The sequence below is a fragment of the Carcharhinus amblyrhynchos genome, chromosome 22 (assembly GCF_965287045.1).
Source record: "Carcharhinus amblyrhynchos chromosome 22, sCarAmb.v2.hapA, whole genome shotgun sequence".
NCBI lineage: Eukaryota > Metazoa > Chordata > Chondrichthyes > Carcharhiniformes > Carcharhinidae > Carcharhinus > Carcharhinus amblyrhynchos.
In genome coordinates, this window is record NC_137345.1 from 8,625,216 (window position 1) to 8,651,043 (window position 25,828).

At 44.7% G+C, this 25,828-nt stretch overlaps 1 protein-coding gene across 17 annotated transcripts in view; it reads left to right on the forward strand.

The window, feature by feature from the left end:
* plekha6 (pleckstrin homology domain containing, family A member 6) overlaps positions 1-25,828 on the forward strand; it is a 331,150-nt gene that overhangs the window by 194,341 nt on the left and 110,981 nt on the right. Inside the window, exon 1 of one of the 17 annotated variants that reach the window (XM_080209810.1) lies at positions 13,315-13,421. The exons of the other annotated variants lie outside the window; for them this stretch is intronic. Coding sequence (XP_080065936.1) covers positions 13,390-13,421 — 32 coding nt within the window. The 5' untranslated portion in view covers positions 13,315-13,389. Of the gene's footprint in view, positions 1-13,314; positions 13,422-25,828 lie in introns of those variants that run through there. 17 annotated transcript variants of the gene reach the window in all.

Here is a 25,828-nt window from a genome sequence, read left to right on the forward strand (position 1 = left end):
TGCCATTTATCCTCTCATGTATTAATCTTTTCAACTATGAGCAAATATTTTTTCTTTAACTTGCTATCTTCTCCAAACAGGGCCGGCACACACTATTAACCGGTCATAATAACCAAAAGCCCAATTAGCTGGTTGGATAGATTTACTTTGAACTCAGGCAGAAGTGCCAGTGATTGGTGGAAGCGGATTCAGATTGGACAACAGTCGCTTGCCAAGCTAAAACTTGACGTTACAGAAGTAGAACAATGATGAAGTAATCCACTGCTTTTTTTCCTCCAACTATTTCCTAACCAAGCCCACAAACTTTGCTCCCTCACTCATCAATAATTAACCTTTCGCAAGCACATTTCATTGCACGCGCCGGAGACCAGACGGACTGGGTAATGCTGCGCTTTGGTTTGGCAGCACTCAACCCCATGGGGCAGAATGACGTTGCTTCTGCCTGGTTGTCCGCCTTTTGCCAGACGCAATGGGCAGCGCGATTTTGGCCACACTCCTTGTTCTGTTGAACCAGGATTTACATTTTCTGTCCTTATTCTAGGAATTCTAACGTAGATCCGGCATCAGAAATTCCCATTCCTCTGACATGGGTCTCTCAGGCATCCTCAACTCCCTTCGCGCTGTCTTCAGTTATCTTGTCCCCTGCCACCCACTCTGGAATCACCCCCTAACTTTCCCCTGCCTCCCTTGTTTTATGATACTTCACAATGTTTTTTTCATTTGTGGGATATGGGTGTCGCTGGTTGGCCAGTATTTATTGCCCATCCCTTGTTGTACTTGTCCAGAGGGCAGCTGAGAGTCAAACACATTACTGTAGCTTTGGAGTCACATGTCGGCCAGACCAGGTAAGGATGGCAGATTTCCTTTCCTAAAGGACGTAGAAACTAGAAGCAGTAGACCATTTGGCCCTTTGAGCTTGCTTGACCATTCATTTTGATCATGGCTGATCGTCGAATTCAATATCCTGATCCCCCCCTTCTTCCTATGTCCCTTAATCCCTTTAGCCCCAAAAACTATATCTAATTTCTTCTTGAAATCAGAAAACATTTTGGCCTCAACAACATTCTGTGGGAGTGAATTCCACACATTCACCACCCTCTGGGTGAAGAAACTTCTCCTCACCTCAGTGCTAAAAGGTTTACCCCTTATCCTCAAACTGTGACCCCCTAGTTCTAGACTTCCCCAATGGAAACATTCTTTCTGAACCTACCCTGTCCAACTCTGTTAGAATTGTATAAGTTTCTATGAGATTCTATGAGAATATTCGTGAACCAGATGAGTTTTTTACGATAATTGACAATGGTTTCATGGTCATCGGTAGAATCTTGATTCCAGATAGATTTTATCAAATTCAAATACCACCATCTGCCGTGGTAGGACTCGAACCCGGGCCCCTGGAACATTAGTTGAGTTTCTGGATTAATAGTCTAGCGATAATACCACCAGGCCATTGTCTCTCTAAAACCCACCTCTTTGGCCAAGATTTTAATAATTTCCTCACCATCTCCATGCACAGGCCAAATTTATACAATCTGCCCTTGGAAGTTAACCCTTTTGTTACCAATATCATTCAGTGAGTCTGCCTCAAGGAGGTGTCCCAAAGAAGTAAAGGAACCTGCACCTTACATGCTGTAAACTGCATGTCTACAGGCTGTTGTGCAGGACGATGGGATTAGAAAGGGAATGTTTGTGATTTGAGTACATAGAACGACAGAATAGAGTCATAGAGCCCCTACAGTGCAGGAAGAGGCCATTTGGCCCATCAAGTATGCACCAATCTCTGAGTATGTCCTATCCACGTAACCCCACACATTTACCATGGCTAATCCACCTAACCTACCATCTTTGGACACTAAGAGGCATATTAGCACGCCCAATCCACCTAATCTGCACATCTTTAGATTATGGGAGGAAACCGCAGCATCTGGAGGAAACCCCACGCAGACATGGGGAGAATGTGCAAACTCCAGGGGCAGTCAAATAGCATCTTCTAGTCTGTCACCATTCAGAAAAAAGTCCAATTTGCCTCCCACATATCTAAAGTGGGCAACATCTCACTTTCCTACTTTGAACGCCATTGTCATAGTTTGTCCTCTAAGGGAAGTTGGTTACGGTGTAATGTGTTGTCACTGGACTAGTAAATCAGGAATGCAGGGAATTCAAATCCCACCACAGCTGGCGAAATTAGAATTCAATAAACATCTGGAATAAAGCTGACCATAATTGTCAGAAAAATTCACCTGGTACATTAATGTCCTTTAGGGAAAGAAATCTGCCATCCTCACCTGGTGTGGCCCACTCCAGATCCACGGCAGTGTGATTGGCTCTGAAGTAGCTTAGGAAACTCGTCAGCACAATTAGGGACGTCCACATTGAATGAATAAAAATAAGACTCATTCTGTCCCTTTGTAACTCTGCTCCAATCCACAAGGATGGAGCTTCTGCCTCCCTGAGTTTGGTGACTCTTAGTTTTGATTATAGCTACTCAAGTATGTTTTTGACTGTGCACAGTCTCCCTTAATTGAGACTTTGATGTATTTTCAACATCTTTGATTTTCCCTGTTTTAACAAGTTCCCTGTCTGATTTTCTGAGCTATGCTTCTATCTGGAGTGGAGTCTCACGGAATTAGGTCATATATTTACCGGCATGTAACACAGATTTAAAAAGCACTACTTCAGTTCTACCTTGCTGTCTTCAGACTTTTGAATGGACTTACCTCGCATTAAGTTGATCTTTCTCTACACCCTAGCTATGACTGTAACACTACATACATACAGGTTCAGTTAGAAGGCAAATGTTATGTCTGCTTTCATGTCGAGAGAGCTAGAACACAAGAGCAGGGATGTACTTCTGAGACTGCATAAGGCTCTGGTCAGACCCCGCTTGGAGTATTGTGGGCAACATTGGGCCCCAAATCTAAGGAAGAATGGCCGGTTTTGGAAAGGATCCAGAGCAGGTCCAGAAGAATGATCCCTGGAATGAAGAGATAAGGAATGTTTGAGGACTCTGGGTCTGTACTCGTTGGAGTTTAGAAGGATGAGGGGGGATCTTATTGAAACTTACAGGATACTGCAAGGTCTGGATAGAGTGGATGCAGAGAGGATGTTTCCACTAGTAAGAAAAACTAGAACCAGAGGGCACAACCTCAGGCTAAAGGAACAGAGATGAGGAGGAATTTCTTCAGCTAGAGAGTGGTGAATATATGGAACTCTTTGCCACAGAAGGCTGTGGAGGCCAGGTCGTTGAGTGTCTTTAAGAAAGAGATAGATAGGTTCTTGATTAATAAGAGGATCGGGGTTATGGGGAAAAGGCAGGAGAATGGGGATGAGAAAAATATCAGCCATGATTGAATAGCGGAGCAGACTTGATGGGCCGTGTGACCTCATTCTGCTCCTATGTCTTATAGTCTTATGCTGCGCTCTCTCCTTTCTCTCTATGAACGGTATGCTTTGTTTGTTTAGCATGCAAGAAACAATACTTTTCATTGTATGTTAATACATGTGACAACAATAAATCAAATGTGCAGCAATTATATAACCGTGTCCTACAGAAGGTCTGCAATTTCTTCACATATGGCAAAGCAAGGAATCTTCCTCACACATCCTCTTGTGTTATCTATTCTCCTTCAAGTTGAAATCTTACCAGTTGTTACGTGCTTGTCTTTTGGCTCACTATAGAGCCCTGCTGAAGTAATGCATGTATGGAAGTATTCTTGCAAGGTTTGACCCCGTTTGTGTCCATGGGTGACATAATATGAAATAGAACGGGAAGCCAAGAGAAGCAGCGGACATGAGAATGAGAAATGAGAAACGCACGCCACAAGTAAAGTTCCGTTTGCTTTTAACCAAAGCACTCCTGAGTGTCATAACTCCAAATAAGTTTTAAGGTTATTAGTGTCAGCAGTAGGCTTAGATTAACACTGCAATGAAGTTTTGTTTTATTCATTCGTGGGATTTGAACATCGCTGGCTGGCCAGCATTTATTGCCCATCCCTAGTTGCCCTTGGAGGGCAGTTGAGAGTCAACCACATTGCTGTGGGTCTTGAGTCATATTTAGGTCAGACTGGGTAAGGACGGCAGATTTCCTTCCCCAAAGGACATTCATGAATCAGATGGGTTTTCTGACAATCGATGATGGTTTCATGGTCATCAGTAGAATTTTAATTTTAATTTTAATATTTTTTGTTGAATTCAAATTCCACCATCTGTTGTGATGGGATTTGAACCTGGGCCCCCGGAACACAGTTAGTTAGTTACTGTGAAAATCCCCTAGTTGCCATACTCCAATACCTGTTTGGGTACATTGAGGGAGAATTTAGCATGGCCAATGCACCTAACCAGCACGTCTTTCAGACTGTGGGAGGAAACCAGAGCACGTGGAGGAAGCCCACGCAGATATGGGGAGAGCATGTGGACTCTGCACAGACAGTGACCCAAGGTGGGAATCGAACCCAGGTCCTTGGCGCTGTGAGGCAGCAGTGCTAACCATTGTGCCATCAAAAACACAACATCAGTAACACACTATAGAAAACACATACTCAGTAATTAATGGAGGTGGTTTTCTTTTTGACACATAGTGTATTTCCAGTTTGTCTTAAACCAAAGGCAGTATTTTGGGAGAGATTGAAGCTTGCACTGCAGAGTGTCGGAGATTCAGTGAAGCCTGCACCAATCAATATTAGTTAGGTCCACTGTGTCACGGAGGGATATGAATGGGTTAGTTGTGGCTATACGGTGGGGATGGGTTCACTGCTCAGTACAGCTGTGTTGAAATAGAAATTACATCGTTGACCTGAATTGTGCAGTTACGACATGACAAATTGATTCCTCTGATGGGCCAACATTCCAAAGACATACGGTCCCTCCTCTGGGAGTGTCCTTTTTAAGCTATTTATTGATCCAATCCTCTCTCCCTGATTGGAATTTACACTATGCTGGCTTGCTGATACAGTGAGAATTGACTTCACGAAAATTAAGCGCTATTGCATCAGGTGCAAATGAATTTTCAACCTCAGTTGCCCAGTGCCCTTTGCCTGCTAAGGGTCAAAGTTTTGTACAACCATTACTGTCAGACTATGATGCTCTCATAGTTGGGTGTAAAACCTCATGTACTCATTCATTTTCTATGTCCTCACTGCACCCATTGGACACCCTTGCTCATGACCTGTCCTCACTGCACCCATTGGACATCCTTGCCCATGACCTTTTCCTCACTGCACCCATTGGATACTCTTGCCCATGACCTTTTCCTCACTGCACCCATTGGATACTCCTGCCTGTGACCCTGCCCTCACTGCACCCATTGGACACTCTTGCCCGTGACCCTGTCCTCACTGAACCCATTGGATACCCTTGCCTGTGACCCTGCCCTCACTGCACCCATTGGACACCCTTGCCTGTGACCTTTTCCTCACTGCACCCATTGGACACCCTTGCCCGTGACCCTGTCCTCACTGCACCCATTGGACACCCTTGCCCATGACCCTGCCCTCACTGCACCCATTGGACACTCTTGCCCATGACCCTGCCCTCACAGCATTCATTGGACACCCTGGCCTTCACAACCCTCTTCTTCCCTGCCCCCATCTATGACCCAATCTCCCATACCCACTCACCCCCCGCCCAAACCCCACATTAATCTACAATGTTTTTAATTCTGGATTCCATCTGAAGTGTTTCCTAAGCAAGTGTAACCTCTGGAAAGCCCATAGCAGCATAAATATTAGGCGGTTTACTGCGTAGCTTGTCTTATCTTTTGCAAAGAAAGATGTGCCAGAAGCCTAAAGGAAGCTTGCTGTGTGAGGTTGCGACGTGCAGTGACTTGCTCTGATCCAGACCTCTGCCACACTCAACACTGATTCCGTTCTAATCCATTTCTGGTAAAGAACCAATTCGGTGCTCTGTTTGTGTCGAGTGTGAAAATTCCGAGCTAAAGTGAGGATGGTTTTACTTGTACGGGTACGGTCCATGAACTGTTGGAAGGCATTCTACTTCCAGAAGTTTCCTGTGCTGCATCATATGACTTGTTCCTGGTGTTTTTTTTCGAACTCCAAGCTGTTAGCTAGTGCAGTTGGTGTGAAAATTGCAGGAACGTTGCCATGGTGACAAAGGCTGCGAGCTTAATTTCATCATCCCCACCTCAAGCAACCAGAGTTTACCATTTTGTTCGACCACACTGAGGTGGTGAGGCAGTGCAGAAAGGGTGTGTGTGTGTGTGTGTTGCAGCGGGGCCGGGGGAGAGGGGAGAGGTGGGGAGCAACAGAAAATCAGGAAGAGACAGACAGACTGATCTGTAATCACAAGACAGTTTAGAGGTGATTGGGTAGAGTTGCGCAGAGGAGCGGCACGGTGGCACAGCTGTCTCTCCGTGCCAGGGACCCAGGTTCAATTCCCGTCTTGGGTCACTGTCTGTGCAGAGTTTGCACATTCTCCCCGTGTCTGCGTGGGTTACTTCCGGCTGGTCCAGTTTCCACTGGAGCATGGCGACTAGGGGATTTTCAGAGTAACTTCATTGCAGTGTTAATATAAGCCTACTTGTGACACTAATAAAATAGCTATAAGTTAAAATAACTCTCAATCCAATAGGATTTGATAGTGTAAATAAGGAGAAACCGGGTTCCAATGTCGACTAACCTGAGGTCACAGGTTAAAGGCAATTCATAGAATCAAAGAATCTCTACAGTGCAGAGGAGGCCATTCAGCCAATCAAGTTTGCACTGACCACAATCCCACCCAGGCTCTATTCCCATAACCCCACATGTTGACCCTGCTAATCCCCTGAGACTCGGGTCAATTTAGCATGGCCAATCAGCCTAACCCACACCAGATTTGAAGGAACATAAGGAAAAAGTTGCTTTTTGCAGCGATTTGTTTTCGTCAGAAATGTCCAAAGTGCGGTGGAAGCAAATTCATTGTTAACTTCCGAAGGGAATTGGATAAATTGAAGAGTAAAATATTTACAGGGCCATTTGTGAAAGTGGAGGAGTTTGGGACTAATAAGGTAAGTCTTTCAGAGAGAACAAAGAAAGAACAAAGAACAATACAGCACAGGAACAGGCCCTTCGGCCCTCCAAGCCTGCACCGTTCATGCGCCCAACGAGACCATTCGTTTGTATCCGTCTATTCCCAGTCTGTTCATGTGGCTATCTAAATAAGTAAATAAAGAAGATAGGCACAAGGGGCTTTCTGTGTGGTATTACTCAACAATCCTTCAGTCGCAGCCATGAGTTGGTGGGATCCCAGGAGGTGATTTGTTTACCTATATTTACTGTGTAAGTCTCATGGCTCGGGAGAGGGTAATGCAGTTTGTAACTTGAGTATGCTCAAGCAATCCAAAGGCTTGATCGCATTTTCTCCTTGGCTGTGGGAGTGTTGTATTGCACTGGTTTTAGAATACTGGAACCCCAGTTATGTGTTACTGCAAGAGCATAGGACTAATTTATCACATGTTTAATTTTTTGAGGTTCTTTTGTGGCACATGGCCATTGCCGGTGGACCAGCATTTATTGCCCATCACTTGTTGCCCGAGGGCAGTTGAGAGTCAACCTCATTTCTGTTGCTGTGGATCTGGAGTCACATATGGGCCAGACCCAGTAAGGACAGCAGATTTCCTTCCCTACAGGACATTAATGAACCAGATGGGTTTTTCCAACAATGGTTTCACGGTCATCAGTAGATTCTTAATTCCAGATATTTTTTATTGAATTCAAATTCCACCATTTGCCATGGGTCCCCAGAACATTAGCTGAGTTTCTGGATTAATAGTCTAACGATAATACCACTAGGTCATCACCTCCCCAATTGAAATGGTAGAAAGAGTTAGTCAAAGAATCCCTACAGTGCAGAAGGAGGCCATTTGGCCCCTCAAGCTTGTACGATAATCCCACCCAGGCCGTATCCTGGTAACCCCACATATTTACCCCTCAGCCCCTGGCACCAAGGGACTATTTAACATGTCCAATTAACTTAACCCATGCATCTTTGTCCTGTGGGAGGAAGCTGGAGGAAACCCATGCAGACATGGGGAGAATGTGCAAACTCCGCACAGACAGTCACTTGAGGCTGGAATTGAACCCAGGTCCCTGGCACTGTGAGGTAGTAGTGCTAACCATTGTGCTACTGTGCCACCCATTCTTTCCCTCCTCCTCCAGGGAGGATTCATTGATGTCTCTAACAACTGAATGATCCATAAAGAAGGAAAAAACTGAGTGCAATTCTGTTTTGCCTCTTTAACTAAATGGTCAGGGCATGCACACACAATTACCTGCAATCCATTCAGCCTAACTGGTCCAAGTAGGTGCCTCTTCCCACTCATCTTTATCTCACCGTATCAGCTTCACCTTCCATTTCTCTCGCCTGCCAATGTTTTTCTGGCTTCCCCCTAATGCATGCCCACACACACCATTCTCCGCAGCCATGCTCCTTGCAGTAACCTGCTCCACATTCTCATCACTTCAATTCGTTCGTGGGTTTGTGAAACCACTTAGCAAATTGATCCCTTGTCAGGCATTTTCCTGAAATACTGACACTCACTTCAACATTCACACAACACATCTGTTTAAATAGAGCCTCCTCCTCTCAAGCTAGTGTTAGGTTTGCCTCCAGCTATGATTATCAAATTTCAGACCCAAGGCAAAAGAGGAGGCTTGGCCTCATTTCAGTTTGTGTGGATGTTTATGTACACATGTGTGTTCTGTGTGTCTATGTATGGGGGTGTTTGTGCATCTGTGTATGTGTGGATGTGTTTGTGTAGATATTTGCCTGTGCACATGCGCATGAATATCTGTATGTGGGGCTATGTTTCTATACCAACTCATCCAGTAACCACCTTGGGCAGACCTCAGGACCAATGCTGAGATGAAATAAGTGTCCTTGGCAGACTTTTTTTTGAACCCTCTTATTCATCTATAAAGGCACACATTGCATTTACTATTGTTCAATTACGTGATCACAAACATTTTATTCAAGTGTTTAATCCCTTCTAAAAACAAACATTGGAATTCATCATCCCACTTTGAAAAGTCTATAACCACTTGGAGAAGCCAATCAAACTATGAAATGGCAGCTTCCCACTATGCAAGTGGAAGGTTATAAAATCTCGTGCATCACCAATCCACTAATGATAACCCTCAGGCTTATTTGAACAACATAATATATACAAATTAAGGACAGGAGTAAGTCACTCATCATTTTGAACCTGCTCCACCAGTTAATTTGATCATGACTGATCTGATTCTAAGCTCAACTCCACAAACCCGGCAACCTCTGATAACCGTTCACCCCCTTGCTTATCAAGAATCTACTTATATCCACAGATAGAGGGAAATCGGCATTTTTTTAACAGTCTACACCATTTCTTTAAAGATTTAAAGAGCGTGGGTTTTAAATACCTTGACAGCTGTTCTTTTCATAGTTCCTTTTGACATGTCTTAAAGTTTATTTATTAGTCACAAGTAGGCTTACGTTAATACTGCAATGAGGTTATTGTGAAAATCCCCTAATCGCCACACTCTGGCCCCTGTTCAGGTACACTGAGGGAGAATTCAGCATGGCCAATGCACCTAATGAGCACGTCTTTCAGACTGTGGGAGGAAACCGATGCACCCGGAGGAAACCCACGTGGATATGGGGAGGATGCGCAGACTCCACACAGACAGTGACCCAAGCCGGGAATTGAATCCATGTCCCTAGCACTGTGAGACAGCAGTGCAAACCACTGTGCCACCGTGCTGCCAAGTCCCCACCCCAGAGATGTAATCTAGGCTGATATTTCAGCGCAGTATGGAGGGTGTGCATTATGGTGGCAAGGTAGGCTGCTATGGAATAGTTTGGCTTCACACCAACTTTCATCCAGGTGGGGGGGATGGGGGGACTGCAATCTGCCCATCTCCTCGTAATATGCTGCCCTCTGTATTTGTCTGTGCTGCTCTCTGTCTCTGTATCTCCCCGTCTTTGTCTCTCTCACTCTCTGTGTCTCACCGTCAGTTTCTTACCTGTGGCACATTATGGCTGAGGGGTCAACATGTCTGTCCCCATGTAATATAGAATCCCTATAGTATAGAAGGAGACCATTTGGCCCATCGAGTCTGCACCAACTCTCTGAAGGAGCACTCTATCTAGGCCCACCCGCCCCCCCACCCCCCGCATTATCATGGCCAATCCACCTGACCTGCATATCTTTGGAATATGGGAGGAAACCGGAGCATCCAGAGGAAACCCACGCAGACATGGAGAGAACATGCAAACTCCACAGAGTCACCCAAGGCTGGAATCGAACCCAGGTCCCTGGTGCTGTCCTGTCTATCTGTCTGAATCTCTCACTATCTGTGTACCTTTGCATCTCACTCTTTCTTTGACAGTCAGGCTTTCTCTGTCTCACATCCTCTCAGACTCTCTAGCTATAGCTATTTTGATCGAGTGTTCCCTGCAAGTAACTGGCAGATTCATAATGCCATAACGTTGCCCTCTTAAGTGGTAACACATTATAACAAAGCTTTGACTCGTACCATATGTAACAATGAAAACAAACCCACCAGGCGATCGGAGGGGTTCATGGTGGGTCAGAAACATCAAATTAAAGCTGCTTCTTTGCATCTCTGAAATCCGAGATGGTGGGGCCTTCCTCTGTGCAGTGTCTGTGACCCAAACGCCAAGCATCTGCAGCATTTGACCTCCAAAGTGTGAGTCAATGTTGGGTGTCCTTTTTTTCCCCATCATCCTGTGTTAACAGAGGCTACTATCAATACATCCACCCTTCGCCAGTACACACATGAAGCCCATTGTACACTAACAGCATCGTCACAATCAGCAATGAAAGACAGACTTGCATTTATATAGATTTATAGATCTTACCGGCAGTTCACGCCACACTCCCACAGTGGCGAGGTCAGAGAATTTGGTGCCCAGCCATAAGACGTAGGAGCAGAATTAGGCCACTCGGCCCATTGAGTCTGCTCCGCCATTCAATCATGGCTGATATTTTCCTCATCCCCAACCTCCTGCCTTTTCCTCATAACTCCTGATCCCCTAATTAATCAAGAACCTACCTATCTCTGTCTTAAAGACACTCAATGACCTGGCCTCCACAGCCTTCACAGATTCGCCACTCTCTGGCTGAAGAAATTCTTCCTCATCTCTGTTTTAAAGGATCGTCCCTTTAGTCTGAGGTTGTGCCCTCTGGTTTTCATTTTTCTTGCTAGTGGAAACACCCTCTCCATGTCCACTCTATCCAGGCCTCGCAGTATCCCATGAGTCTCAATAAGATCCCCCCTCGTCCTTCTAAACTCCAATGAGTACAGACCCAGAGTCCTCAACCGTTCCTCATACGACAAGCTCTTCATTCCAGGGATCATTCTTGAGAACCTCCTCTGGACCCTTTCCAAGGCCAGCACATTCTTCTGTAGATACAGCAAATCTATGTTCACTGCAGCAGGATGGGAAAGTCCTGTTGGTGTGATTGGTGGTAACATTCTGGCCATCGTCTTTCATGGCCTCAGGACTCCCAAAGCCCTTTACCGCCAATGATATACTTTTTGAAGCATAGTCATTGTTGTAATGTTGGAAATATGACAGCCAATGTGTATACAGCAAGCTCCCACATGTTTTGATTTGATTTATTATTGTCACATGTATTAGTGTACAGTGAAAGATATTGTTTCTTGCATGCTATATAGACAAAGCAGACCATTCATAGAGAACGAAAGGAGAGGGTGCAGAATGCACTGTTACAATCATAGCTAGGGTGTAGAGAAAGATCAATTTAGCGTGAGGTAGATCTATTCAAAAGCCTGGTGGCAGCAGGGAAGAAGCTGTTCTTAAATCAATTATGATGTGGAGATGCTGGCGTTGGACTGGGGTAAGCACTGGGTCTTCATTCAACTGACGAAGAGGTTAACCTTGAAAGCTTGTGAGTTTACTGTCAAATAAATGTGGAGATGCCAGCGTTGGACTGGGGTAAACACAGTAAGAAGTCTGACAACACCAGGTTTAAGTCCAACCAACAGATTTATTTGATAGTAAACTCACAAGCTTTTGAGGTTAACCTCTTTGTCAGGTGAATGAAGACCCATTCACCTGACAAAGAGGTTAACCTCGAAAGCTTGTGAGTTTACTATCAAATAAATCGGTTGGACTTAAACTTGGTGTTGTCAGACTTCTTACTAACTTAAATCAATTGGCATGGGTCCTCAGACTTTTGTATCTTTTTCCTGAGGGAAGAAGGTGGAAGAGAGTATTGGGGGGGGGGTGGTGTGTGGGGTCCTTAATTATGTTGGCTGCTTTTCCAAGGCACTGGGAAGTGTAGACAGAGTCAATGGATGGGAGGCTGGTTTGAGTGATGGACTGGGCTTAGTTCAGGACCCTTTTGTAATTTCTTGCAGCCTTGGACGGAGCAGGAGCCCATACCAAGCTGTGACTTTTGTATCATTTTGTGCTAATGACCAGCTAACTTCTTTCTAGCCATGCTGATTGAGAGGGTACATGTTGTCCAGGACACTATGGAGCACTCCCCCCCCACCCCTACCCCTCTTCATGTAAATAATACCGTGAGATCTCTTACACCCAGTTGTGTTCTAATCTGGGATCACCCTAATCTTGATGACAGACAGGGTAGAAGCCGTTTTTATAACACTGAGTCTTGTCGGAACAGAGTGGGTCACTGCTGCGACTCTCGCTGAGATTTAGAGGGTTTTTTTTGTGTGGAATATAATACTGACCTCTATCAAGAGCCCGGGTTGCCAATCGCGCAGAGCCGGCACTTGATGCTTCCCTCTTTTTTTCTCTGCCTGAGTTTTATTTCCCTGCAATTCAATGTGACGAAGGCGTGGCACTTAAAGGGTAAACCACTTGGCGAAGTAATCCATTAGTGCAAATTGGAGGAGACAGCAGCACTTGACGGCTTTGTGATCACTGTAAACGATTAAATGGGTCTGAGCACAGACCTGCAGGCACTGAGCTATTGTAAAATAGCTTGATCGGCAAGACTTGCTGCTTCATTACTGAGAGAGGTTGCTGGCCACTGTACCTTCAGCATCTGACTGATTCCTGTGTCCTTCAGACCCTCCCTCGAGGGGGTGGCGGGCAGGTGGTGGGTGGGTGGGTGGGCGTGGGAGGGGGTGGTGGTGGTGGTGGGTGTTGAGAAAAGAAACTGCGTGAAGAATTTCTGCCTCCTGCACTTCACCTTGCCGCCTGCCTAGGTGTATATGGGCTTTGTCAGGCTGCCAAGGCCGGGCTTGAGAATGAAGCTGCCACCCTCCCCCGTCTCCAGCAGTGGAATTCAGAGGCGAGGCATGAGGATGTGCAGGGAATGATCCCGAGATCCCAAGCCCGGCGGGACACTGCAAAGCATCCCGGGGTACTGATTTTTGCAGGGAGCTGTCTGCCATTAAGATAATGCTGAAGTTTAGGGCAGACAGGAAGAAGAGGTAGGTGATTGTTAAGGACAGTGTAACTGCTGCAAAGGCTGCTTTAGCTCCTTTGCACACTTGTCAGGGTAATGCTGCATTGCAGTATTCCTGTGGACCTGCTGAATGGGCCTCTATTAGAAAGACAAACTCAGACTTGTTTTCTGGATGGAGAGGTGTGTGTGTGTGTGTGGGGCGGTGGTGATGGGGGGAGAGGGAGGGCAGGGGGGTGGGGTGCGTGTGTTTGCTTGCCTGTCTCTTAAACACCCCAGGAGGGCAGACGGTTAAATGTGTGGGAGAATTCTGTGTGTGTGTGTGTTTTTTTTTGGTAGTGTTGCGTTGAGGTGCCTGAGATGCGAGCAGGTCCTTGTGAACACTGTTGCTGTGATGTGGAGATGCCGGCGTTGGACTGGGGTAAATAAACACAGTGAGAAGTCTGACAGCACCAGGTTTCAGTCCGACCGATTTATTTGATAGTATTTACGTGTGAGTTGACTATCAAATAAACCGGTTGGACTTAAACCTGGTGTTGTCAGACTTAACACTGTTGCTGCACAGCAGCACACACTGTGTGCAGATCAAGGAAGGTGGGGGTAAAAAAATGACCTTAATTCGGAAATGAAATGAAGGGTTGAGTCTTTCTGCGCTGGTGGGGTGATTAAGATTCTCATGCTGCTTGGAAACTATGATAGGAGTTTCACAGCAGGAGGGTTGGTGGGGTTTTGTGGGGCAGGGGTGGTGCTGCTGTGTTGCATTTGTCAAAGCATTTGTTACCATTTGGAATCCCAGCTCTCCGTAAATGACACAGCTTGGCTTCACCGCTAGTTACTGATAAACCTTACCCATGTTAAAATCTAGCTGCTCATACAGCACGTGGCTCAGGGTAGCAGACTGTACAGAAGTGTGATAGTGTGTGTGACTGAACCATTACCTGTCGTACAGTTTGTATCACACCTGTTGTAGCAGCTGACACTCCTGGGCTGAGTTTTCCTGGGAAAGATTTGGAAGAAGGGGGCAAGTTACTGGTAAAGTCACGGGAAGTCCAGTGGGGATGGCTCACCCGATGCTGTCCTGTCTCCTTCCAGCTTTGCCAAGAGTGACTGTCGGGGAAAGTGACAGCCTGTGCCTTGGGGGGGGTGCAGGAGAGGGGGTTGGGAAGGGTAGCATGCAGCCAAAAGCCACTTAAGGCCCAATCTCGGGCCATTATCCAGTGCTATTGGAACTTTCCCTGACCAGTATGGAGCCCTGGTGTTGGATGGAGGTGTCCATCAGGTGGGAGAACCATTGGAGATTCCTGCCCAACCCCCAATGATAAATCTTCAAAAGCCGCGTTGATCCCGGTGGACTTGTTTCCCCTCCACACTGATGGCCCTAACATAACTGGGCTCTCACTTTTTAAACAGACTCAGTTGACATCCAAGATTTCAGAGACACCTTTCCATTCTGAGGTGTCCTCACGCTCAATTACCTGCCCCAGTGATGGCCACCTCTCCTGGTCCGGTATCTGCCAGCCCTCTGAATGGGTCTTCCACCCACTGGCTGCAATTGGATGTTGAAGGCAATGAACATCATATTAGGAAGCTGTTTCATGTACATTTGGACAATGAAGCCATGCATAAGCTCAGGACCCGCAGGTGGCCTCGATGTTAGGGTTCCATCTCCCTCAGGAAAATTCACCTGACAACACTGTAGGCCGGATTTCCAGGTAGTCGGGACAGCACTGACACCATTGAAAAATGACAGGTCGGATAGCGTTGACACCATTGAAAAATGACAGGCCGGATCCGATTCTGGGATTCCCACCCCCACTCCCAGCACCAGCGGTGTTTGCTATCGTGGGATTAAGGTGTAATAGATAAGCAGCCCACAACCTGCACTCTCAAACTGCTTGGCTCCATTGTAGGGTAGGCTTCTCCTAGCCCCCTGAAAATGTTTGTGGAGTTGGAACAGCTTCTTCTCCATGAGTTGTGCTTCATGACCCTTCAGCGGAGATGAGAAGGCAATGGTGGCATAGTGGTAATGCCACTGGAGTAGTGATCCCACAGGTCAAGGCTAATGCTCTGAGGACACGGGTTCAAGTCTCACCCTGGCAGCTGGTGGAATAAATCTGCAGTATAAAGCTAGTCTCCGTAATGGTGATGCTGATAGCTATCATCAATTGTTGTAAAAAAACAATCTGGTTCATTGTTACCCTGCAGGGAAGAAAATCTGTCATCCTTACCAGGTTTGAAATTTTATTGACTATAACTACCCTTTGAAATAGCCTGGCAATCCATTCCGTTCAAGGGCAACTATGGATGGGCAACAAATGGTGGCCTTGTCAGCTTCCCGTGAACAAAAATATTCTGAATTTTGGACCCCTCACTATGGCTCCTCATGCCTTCTATGTTAACTCCCTTTCAATGTCTCCCTCTACTTCTCTTTCTCCCTCTACCGCCCCCTTATGCTCTGCCTTCTGTTACAAAAACAAAGGGATTTATATTTGTATTTGTAGACAAATCATTTTAAGTATCAGTTTAAGTGGGTTTAATTTAATGTTTAAGTGCCTGGAAAGATAAAACCGATAGTTAGATTCATGCTGGACAAAGGTATTTGTATTTGTGAGGGTTGGTTTCAATTCCTTCTATGATTCTATTATGCTTAGAGAGGGCTATGGTGTGAAGAGTAAATTTATCAGCAGTGGTTACTTGCCAACTGGGGTTTGGTAAGAAGAGAGAAGCTTTTACATTTTAGTTTAGTTGAATTTGAATGCAGTTGAAGCTAGGTAATGAAAGAAAAGGCGGCTTTCACAGCGCTGCTAGATGCAGTTGGTTTTAGATGGCTGAAGATCTCTTTTGGCCTTGCTAGAGAAAAAGCCATACTTGGAGTAATTGCTAGCAAAGCAGATGTCAGAAACCTGATGTCCAATTAGTTAAGCAAGTTAGAGAAATGAAGAGAGATTACCAAGAAGTCTGGAGTTAACTGAACCGAGGAAACTTGGAACCAGAGCAGATTGCTGTACACTAAAGTTACAGAGAGTTGAAAAGGCATTGGAGCGTGACAGGCCAGAAAGATATCTGCAGTGGTGCAAAGTTTTGTGAGAAATTGCTAAAGATTGGGAGATATTACTTGAAATAATTGCGGAAATCGATGGCTGGACCTCAGAGTTTGTGTAAAAACTTTTACGATAATGAAATCCAAAAAGGATTTCTGGACTCGATTCGCTGGTAAAATTGGACTGGAAGCTCTGTTCAAAAGAGTCATTTGGAAAACATGGATTTCAGAGTCCAAACCTCTAATGGCAAGCATTATTGTGAACAATGATTTTAAGGTGTGTTTTGGGGAATGGAGTTTGGAAACTCTCACATGACTATCATCTGGGGGGGATATTTGAGGAGAACTCCACAGACATTCCCTTGGATTCAGAGAGGAGTGTGTCTTGCCACAGTCATCTTCTGTGCTTAAAAGAGACTAAGTGTGTTAATGAAGCCTTTGTACGTTAAGATGTACTTTGCAATTTGTGTTCATCTTAATATATATGTGTAATTGTTAAGATGGGGCGAGTAGAGGAGCATGGTATCATAATTCAATTTTTTTCATGTTTAATGAATTTTTTTTTCTTGTTGTTAAATCTATTAGCAGTGTTCTGACACTCCGCCTCAACGTTTTATAAAAAAGATTCCAGTCTTTGGAGCCAGGGTTCCATTCTGGGATTTTGTTGTGGGATCATAATACTTCCTCTTGCTCCGCCTCCCTCCCACTTTCTACCTCCCTCATGCTCCACCTCCACTCGCATTGTACCTACCTCTTGCTCCGCCTCGCTCTTAGCCTTGTCTCCTCATACATGCACCCGTGATCTGTTGTAAACTGCAAATGAGCAGTTGCAAGATAGCTTTAAAACTTTGGATCTTGGTAGAAAAGATTTGAATTGATATCATAGAATCCCTATAGTGCAGAAAGAGGCCATTCTGCCCATCAAGTCTATACCGAGAGCAATTGTACAGAGGCCCAATCCCTGTAACCCCACATATTTACCCTGCTAATCCCTCCAACCTATGCATCCCGGGACACAAAGGGGCAATTTTAGCATGACTAATGCACTTCATATGCACATCTTTGGACTGTGGGAGGAAACCGGAGCACCCAGAGGAAACCCACGCTGACATGGGGAAAATTTGCAAACCCCACACAGACAGTAACCCAAGCTGGGAATCAAATCCGGGACCCTGGTGCTGTGAGGCAACATGCTAACCACTGTGCCACTGTGCCATTTTGGAATTATATATGGCATTATGAGTTGACCTAGCACTTAGTTGCCATTTCACAAAACTCTCCTGGTTACCTGCCTGTTTTATCACTAGGCTGACGTTTGTTTTTGATTTGTTAAAGTCTTAAGTCGGGTTGCCTAACCACAAAGACTCTGGTTGCCCTGACAACCTATGGAACAGTTGCCTTTGCCTCTGGCCCTTCTGGAGGCTTTGTGTCAGTAATCCTCATTTGCCTGAGTTTAGCCCATCAAAGCTCGATTTGGTTTAATTTGCAAAACAGTTGTCAAATTTAAAAATGGTTTGCGCTTGCTCCTTCGCAAAACAGGAGGGGTGGCTCACCCTGAACAATAATGACTACTTGTATTGGCTTTAAGTTGGCAAAACATTCAAAGGAGTCCAATCAGACAAAAATCATCAGGCCAAAGAGGGGAACTGTTTGAGGCGGCGCGGTAGCACAGTGGTTAGCACTGCTGCTTCACAACACCAGGGACCTGGGTTCATTCCTAGCTTGGGTCACTGTCTGTGTGGAGTTTGCATGTTCTGCCTGTGTCTGTGTGGGTTTCCTCCGGGTGCTCCGGTTTCCTCCCACATTCTGAAAGATGTGCTGGATAGATGTATTGACCTGAACAGGTGCCAGAATGTGGGGGGAATTTCACAGTAACTTCATTGCAATGTTAACGTAAGTCTTACTTATGACTAATAAAATTTCAGGTTTTAAGGAACATCTTAAAGGTAGAGTGTGAGATAGTGAACGCAAGAGAATTCAGGAGAGAATTCCTGAACCAATGGTGGGCTGAAGGATGTGATATAATCCCTGTAATGCAGAAGAGGCCATTCAGCCTTTCAAGTCTGCACTGACTCTCTGACAGAATATCTTACCCAGACCATCTCCCTGAGCCCCTTTCCCTCTAACTCCACATGTTTACCGTGGCAAATCCATCTAACCTACACATCTTGGGACACTAAGGGGTAATTTAACCTCGCCAATCCACCCAGCCCACACATCTTTGGAGTGTGGGAGGAAACCGGAGAACCTAGAGGAAATTCACGCAGACATGAGGAGAATGTGCAACACAGGCAGTCACCCACAGGCCAGAATTGATCCCGGGTCCCTGGCACTGTAGGGCAGAAGTGCTAACCACTGTGCTACCCCTGGGTGGAAAGGAAAGAGGTTGGAGTTGGAAGAATGCAGGGGTACTAGATGGCTGATAGGGAGGGGAATGAGCATTGGAGGAATCTGAACACAAGGCTGAGAATTTTAAAATTATGTTGCAGCTAAGCTAGAACCCATTTCCATCACAGTCAGAGAGGTGAAGGGTGAAACGGTGTAAAGTCGCACCCAGACATCAGAGCTTTGGATGAGCTGAACTTTAAGAAGGGTGGAAGATAGGAGGCCGACCATTGTAATAGTTGGTTCTTAAATAAATGAAACAAGTGGTCTGAGTGACCTTTACCCCTTGACTTGTATATCATCAAATAGAGAATATTAACACAATTCATCATTTTAATAATCTTATGGCAGCTTCCCCTCGATAATAGTTGTAAGTTTACCCATTGTTCTACCCACCAGCGTAGTTCATTCATCTCTATAATCTAACACTGCAGAGTTTGGCCATATCCAATAAAGAGTTGGATGACAACATCTAGTTGGTGTTTCGTGTCAGTTCATGGTTGAATGGGGAATTTAATAATAATTTAATTGTGAAGGATGTGACTCAGCTTGTTACTTGGGTGGGCAAGATTTAGATGGTTTGAGCTAAATCTAACTTGGCAACAGGAATTACTTATGATAGAATTAACAAAACTTTTATTGGCGTTGTATGAAAAAAATCTGTAGCGCAGCCTATTGACCAAGTCCTTATAAAAACTAGCTACTAAACGACAGACTTAACCTTTTGTTTGCTGTATATCTCTGTAGCCTCCTGCAAACCTCTGAGATCGCTAACCTTCCTCTCGTTCTGGCATCGTGCAGGTTGCTGATTTCTAGCTCTCCATCGTTGTTGGCCATGCCTTCAGCTGCTTGTTTGTTCTGCAATTTTCATCCTGAAGGTCTCACCCTCTCCACCCTTCGACCACTGTTGGAATTTCTATTTAAGTGGCTGGGTGTTTTTTTTTTAATTAGTTTATGGGATGTGGGCATCACTGGCTGGGCCAGCATTTTTTGCCCATTCCTAATTATCCTTAAGCAGGTGGTGGTGAGCTGCCTTCTTGAATTGCTGCAGTCCATGTGGTGTAGGTACATCCAAAGTGCTGCGTGGGACCGAATTCCAGGATTCTCACACAAGAACAGTGAAGAAACAGTGCTACATTTCCAAATCAGGATGGGTGTCAACATTTTTTTTGACTGAAGTGCCTGGGAGGATGTTTCACGACATTAAACACACTAAATAGTTGCAAATTTTTATTATTGATGGTTCTAGCAGACCGTTTGTGGTGGTTCGGGGGGCAGTGAGCATCTGTAAGCTTCAGTGCGTCTTATGGGTGTTGCATGGGACAGGGATTGCCCCGAGGTTAACATTATGGCCCAATTCCAACGTACCTTTCACTTTCTCACTAACTGGGCACCTGGCGCACAGCACTGGAATGTCGATGCGATGCCCAGGCTTGACAGAATCTGTCATGTTTGATATTTTGCAGAAGGGATGGAAGTTGTTCTGCGAGGAACGAGCACAGCAATCTGTGATCTGGTGATGCAAGTATTTACGACATGGGTGTCAACTCAGAAGTAATTCACCTCCTGGCGTGAATTACAAAGCGCTGCTTCATAAATCTGACATGTTTGAAAGATGACTCTACCCTTCTGTAATCCTTATTGTTGTTGCATTTCGACATCGAGAGGAAAAATTAGACCCTAGCTAAGACATTTTGGTAATGTATTGCACTATGAATGTCTGTGGGTGTAGCACACTTGCTGTGCACTATCCTTAATTTATCAAATCCAACTATTTTCCTTCAGTCCACGACCACCCTCTGCCCTCTCCTCCCCATTGCCACCACCGTTGATGGTACAGATGTCAAAATAATGTGCCCTGGCAGAACCCAAGTGCTAATCACATGTGCATTAATTTGATTGTTTCAACACAGCCACACCCATTACATTTCACTGAAATCTAAGGACCCTGTTGTCAATATCAATACAGGTTAATGCATGTCGTTGCAGAACAGGCTAGTTTGGAAATTATTATTTACAGGCTGTGGAAGTGATTGGTGGTTTTGCGAAGGAAAGGCCAGGGCTTGACTTGAGCCACAGCTGATGTTATTGTCATTCTGGGCATCGCTGACATCTTGCTCCCGCTCCTCTGTCTCTCTCCATCTTCTCCATGACTCACATGTTGCTCATTCTGCTTCTATACTTCAAACGTGCCCCAATATTTCTTGCCCCCATCGCTGTCCACTTTCACTTCCTCTCAAATAGTCTTCCCCCATTCCAATCATCCTTGACCTGAGGGTGAAATGAGAATTGCAATGCTCTCACTGTGTTAGTGACCGTGGATCTGAAACAAAAAGAAAATATGTAGTTTGCACGTGTAGATTCGAGCTAACAACAACAGATTTATTGAGAGAGATGTTTCAGTCTGCACAGAGTACCAACTGAAACTAAAACAGCAGCCCGTGCAATACCGTTATGACATCACCATCAAATCAGGTGATCAGTTCTTAAAGCAATCATGCAACCATTTAAATATTTAACTAGAAACATGATGGCAGCTGGATTCCTGTGCCTATTGAAGTAGGTAGAAACTTTCTGTTCCATTTCCTGGTTCTTCGGATAATCGCTATGGGGAGTAAGACATTGCTACTTAGATCCCTGATCCCAAAGGATGTTGCTGATCTGATACCAACACGTATAAATTAACTTCAAATAAAGTATTATTGGTAGTTTTTATGCATTACTACCTCATACTTTTATGTATGACTACCTGAAATCCAATTTGTATGTGATGAGGTGTCAAGCATGGCTGGAAATTTCACCTCTGAGTCAGAAGAACAAAGAGAATCACTACAATACAGAAAGAGGCTATTTGGTCCGTCAAATCTATAACAACCACAATCCCACCCAGGCCCTATTCCCGTAACCCTCATTTACCCTGCTATCCCCCTGACGCTACATATGGTCAATTTAGCATGGCCAATCAACCTAACAGTCTTTGGACTGTGGGAGGGAACTGGGGCACCGGAGGGAACCCACACGGACACTGGGAGAATGTGCAAATTCCACACAAATAGTGATCCAAGGCCGGAATTGAACCTGGGTCCCTTGCACTGTGAGGCAGCGGTGCTAACCACTGTGCCACTGAACAAAGAAAATTACAGTACAGAAACAGGCCCTTCGACCTTCCAAGCCTGCACTGGCTACGCTGCCCGACCGAACTAAAACAGCCCCCTACCCTTCCGGGGACCTTATCTCTTTATTCCCATCCTCTTTATGTATTTGTCAAGACTCCCCATAAAAGTCACTATCGTATCTGCTTCCACCACCTCCCCTGGCAACAAGTTTCAGGCATCCACCACACATTGTGTAAAAATGTCGCCTCTTACATCTGAGGGTCTTGGATTCAAGTCTCAGTCCAGTGCACAATTCTCGGTTGACCCTCCAAGGATAGTGTGGAGGGAATGCTACCCTGCCTGAGAGACCACCTTTCAATAGAGATGATAAACCCAATCTAAATGCGAATTAATTTACATTTATAGGATGTGGGCACCATTAGCTGGGCCCTGGTTATCCCTGGTTGCTCTCCGTTTCAAAGGGCACTTCAGAGACATTGCTGTGGGTCTGGAGTCACGTGTGGATCCAGGCAGGTTAAGGATGAGAGATTTCCTTCCCAAACTTACAAGTTCATAAGATACAGGAGTAGAATTAGGCCATTCGGCCCATCGGTTCCACCCAACCATTCGATCATGGTGTATATGCCCCTCATCCCCATTTTCCTGCCTCCTCCCCATAATCTGTCAACCCATTGCCAAATAAAAATCTGTCTAATTCCTCCTTGAATTTACTCACTGTCCCAGCATCCACCGCACTTTGGGATAGTTGTTCTTCCTGATGCATGTAAATGGTCCAGACCTTGGTGTACAGGGCATAATTTCAAAAGATGTCCTGAAACAAAACTTGGAAGTACTGTGAACTATGAGAAGGATAGTGTAGAACCTTGAAGGATTAGTAGAATGGACAGACAATTGCTAGCTTCAGTCCAATGTGGAGAAGTGTGAAGTGACTGAGTTGGTAGAAAGAATGCAGAGAGACAAAATATGTGCATAGAATCATTGATTGTGGTAGGACAGCTAAAAGAGCAGCTAATAAAGCACACGCCATCCTGATCTTTGTTAGTGTACAAAAGTAAGCAAATTATGTTAAACTTGCATAAGACACAGATTCAACTTCAAATGGAGTATTGTGCCCACTTTTGGGGCCACATTTTAGGAATAATGTGAAGCCATTAGCAAAGTTGCAAGGATCTGGAATGTGCTACCTGAGAGCGTGGTGGAGGCAGGTTCAGTCAAAGGCTTCAAGGAGGAACTGGGTAATTATCTGAAGAGGAAGAATGTCTAAAAAGTTACGGGGAGAAGGAGAGGGAATGACAGTAGGTGAATTGCTAATTCAGAAGACCAGCGTAGATATGATGGGCCAAATGACTTCCTTATATACCACCTCCGATTATAAAGAGAATGCTGGAATCCAAAACAAAAACAGAAGATGCTGGAAGCTCGCAGCAGGTTTCTGTGGAGAAAGAATAGAGCCAATGTTTAGGCTCAGAATGACCCTTTGTCAGAGCCCTCCTTCCCTGCTGTCACCAATCTGTGAAGGAACAGTTACAGATTTACCAAGGACGCTGCCTAGTTAGTGGACAGTTTGTCATGTTAATTTTATTCATTCACATGATCTGGCTGTTATTGGCAGGGCTAACATTTACTGACAAAACTATCTACCTTTGAGAAGATGATAGTGAGTCAACTGCTTGAATACTTGATTGGCATAGTGGGCAATGGCCCAGCGGTATTATCGCTAGACTATTCATTCAGGGACTCCTCTAATGTTCTGCGGATCTGGAGTCGAATCCCACCTTCACAGAAGGCGGAATTTAAATTCAATAAAAAAAACTGGAATTAAGAATCTACTGAAGACCATGAAATCATAGTCAACTGTTGTAAAACCCATCTAGTTCACCAATGTCCTTTCGGGAAGGAAGTCTGTCAACCTTACCTGGTCCGGTCTGCATGTGACTCCAGAACCACAGCAACAGGTTTATTCTCAATTGTCCTCCAAAGACAATGAGGGATGGACAATAAATGCTTGCCAGCCAGCAATGCCCATGTCCCATGAATGAATTTAAAAAAGCGCCATTTCAGAGGGCAGTTAAGAGCCAACCACTGGGTCAGCTCAAATGCTGGGAAAGCAGGATATTTACTTGTTTCAGCCATGCAGAGATTGCCGAGATAGAGTTAATGAACTTTTATTTACAAAAAAAGGTCCCCTTTTTAATTAAAGGAATGGAAGGTGGGTTTAGGTCTTCAGGGACATGTGATAATGTGGTTAATGGGGGGAGGTAGGTTTGCAGTAGAAAGAGAGAAACTGTTGTTGGTGTTGTTTAAAGGCAGAAGCCTGCAAGCTACTCTGGAAATTAAAACCTCTCTGAAAGCTTCAAAGCTGTTAACATATTTTATAGCAAGTATGTCTGGGTTTGCTGACCATATTTAAAGTGACATTTGACTCTGAGAGGACTGTTGCTTACTTGGAACTGAAATAGTGATAAGTTAGGAATTAGAATTGTTTCCTTTCATTTTGTAACTACTGTTAACTTAGACGTTAAGCTGCTTCATTTTGTTAAGAATTACATTTAAACTGTGTTATGAATAAAGCTCTTTTTGATAAAAGATCCCTAATTTGTCATTGGAATTACACCTGGAGTGAAGCATCTTATCCTCACATTTATACCAAAATGGAAAGTTGTTAAGGGTCTAGTCTGGCTTTACAATATTCCTTGGGGTTCAATTCCAGGACCCTAACATTGGTGAACCAGATGGGTTTTACAACAATCTGGCCACCAATGGTCACTACTAGTCTTTTATTCCAGATTTATTTCATTGAATTTAAATTGGACAACTGCCTTGATGGGATTTGAACCGCAATTGAATTGTGTGATCAATTTTGAAATGGGTATTAGTTAGGTTGGGAAGTTCTAGGGCTAGAAGTAGGCTTATAATTGAGACTAGAATCCCTGATAGTTTAAGCAGAAGGGATATTGTCATAATTTGGGTTTTTGCTGGGGGGAGATTGAGAGTGATAATTAAACCAGCAATAAAACTTCCGTAAGCAAGACGTTTAATAGGATTAATCACTAATGGATTATTCTCATTAATAGGGAAAGTGTGTTAAATTGAGGGTATTTTATTAGTGCGAAAAGATAAGACGGAGGCTACAAATAGCTGTAAAGCATGTTGCTACAAGGGTTAGTGCCAGGACTCAGGTGTTTAAGTGGGAAGTGTTTATGGATTTAATAATAGCATCTTTTGAAAAGAAGCCTAATAGGAATGGTATATCTGTTAGGACTAGGCTGCTAATTGTCAGGGAGGTTGGGGTGGATGGTACAAGTTTGTGGAGGCCTCCTATTTTGCGGATATCTTGTTCATCGTTAAGACAATGAGTGATAGATCTGGAGCAAAGGAAAAGTATTGTCTTTAATGGGGTCCCACAAATCAATTTAGTCCAAGCGTCTGTGTTACTAGTTCAGTAACATAACCACAATGCGACTGCATCGACCAGAGTCCCTGGCTATGATCCAGTGATGCTTGTTAAAGATTTGCACACTTTTAGAACAGAATTGCGTTTACCTGGGATGTACCCCATAGTGAGAGGGTGAAGGCAGGACATGGTCTCCCCGCATGCTGATGTTACCTGAGACACAGAGTAGCTAAATACTCAACCCAGCCAGAACGATGTAACCCGACAACGCTTGTTTTATTAATGAAAGTATCTTTTATGCCTCATGGTTGATGATTGCTATCAACATTGAAGGAACAAGCGGGTATGGGGGAGATGTTTACAGAGTGAATGAACAGGCATGAAGCTTGCAGAGGGGCAGGCGGCCAATGGTAAGGATTACTGGCAGAGGGGCAAGGGCGTACCATTCAGTACCATTCATACCAGCTGTGTACTCATCTAGATTAGATCTGGGGAGATGT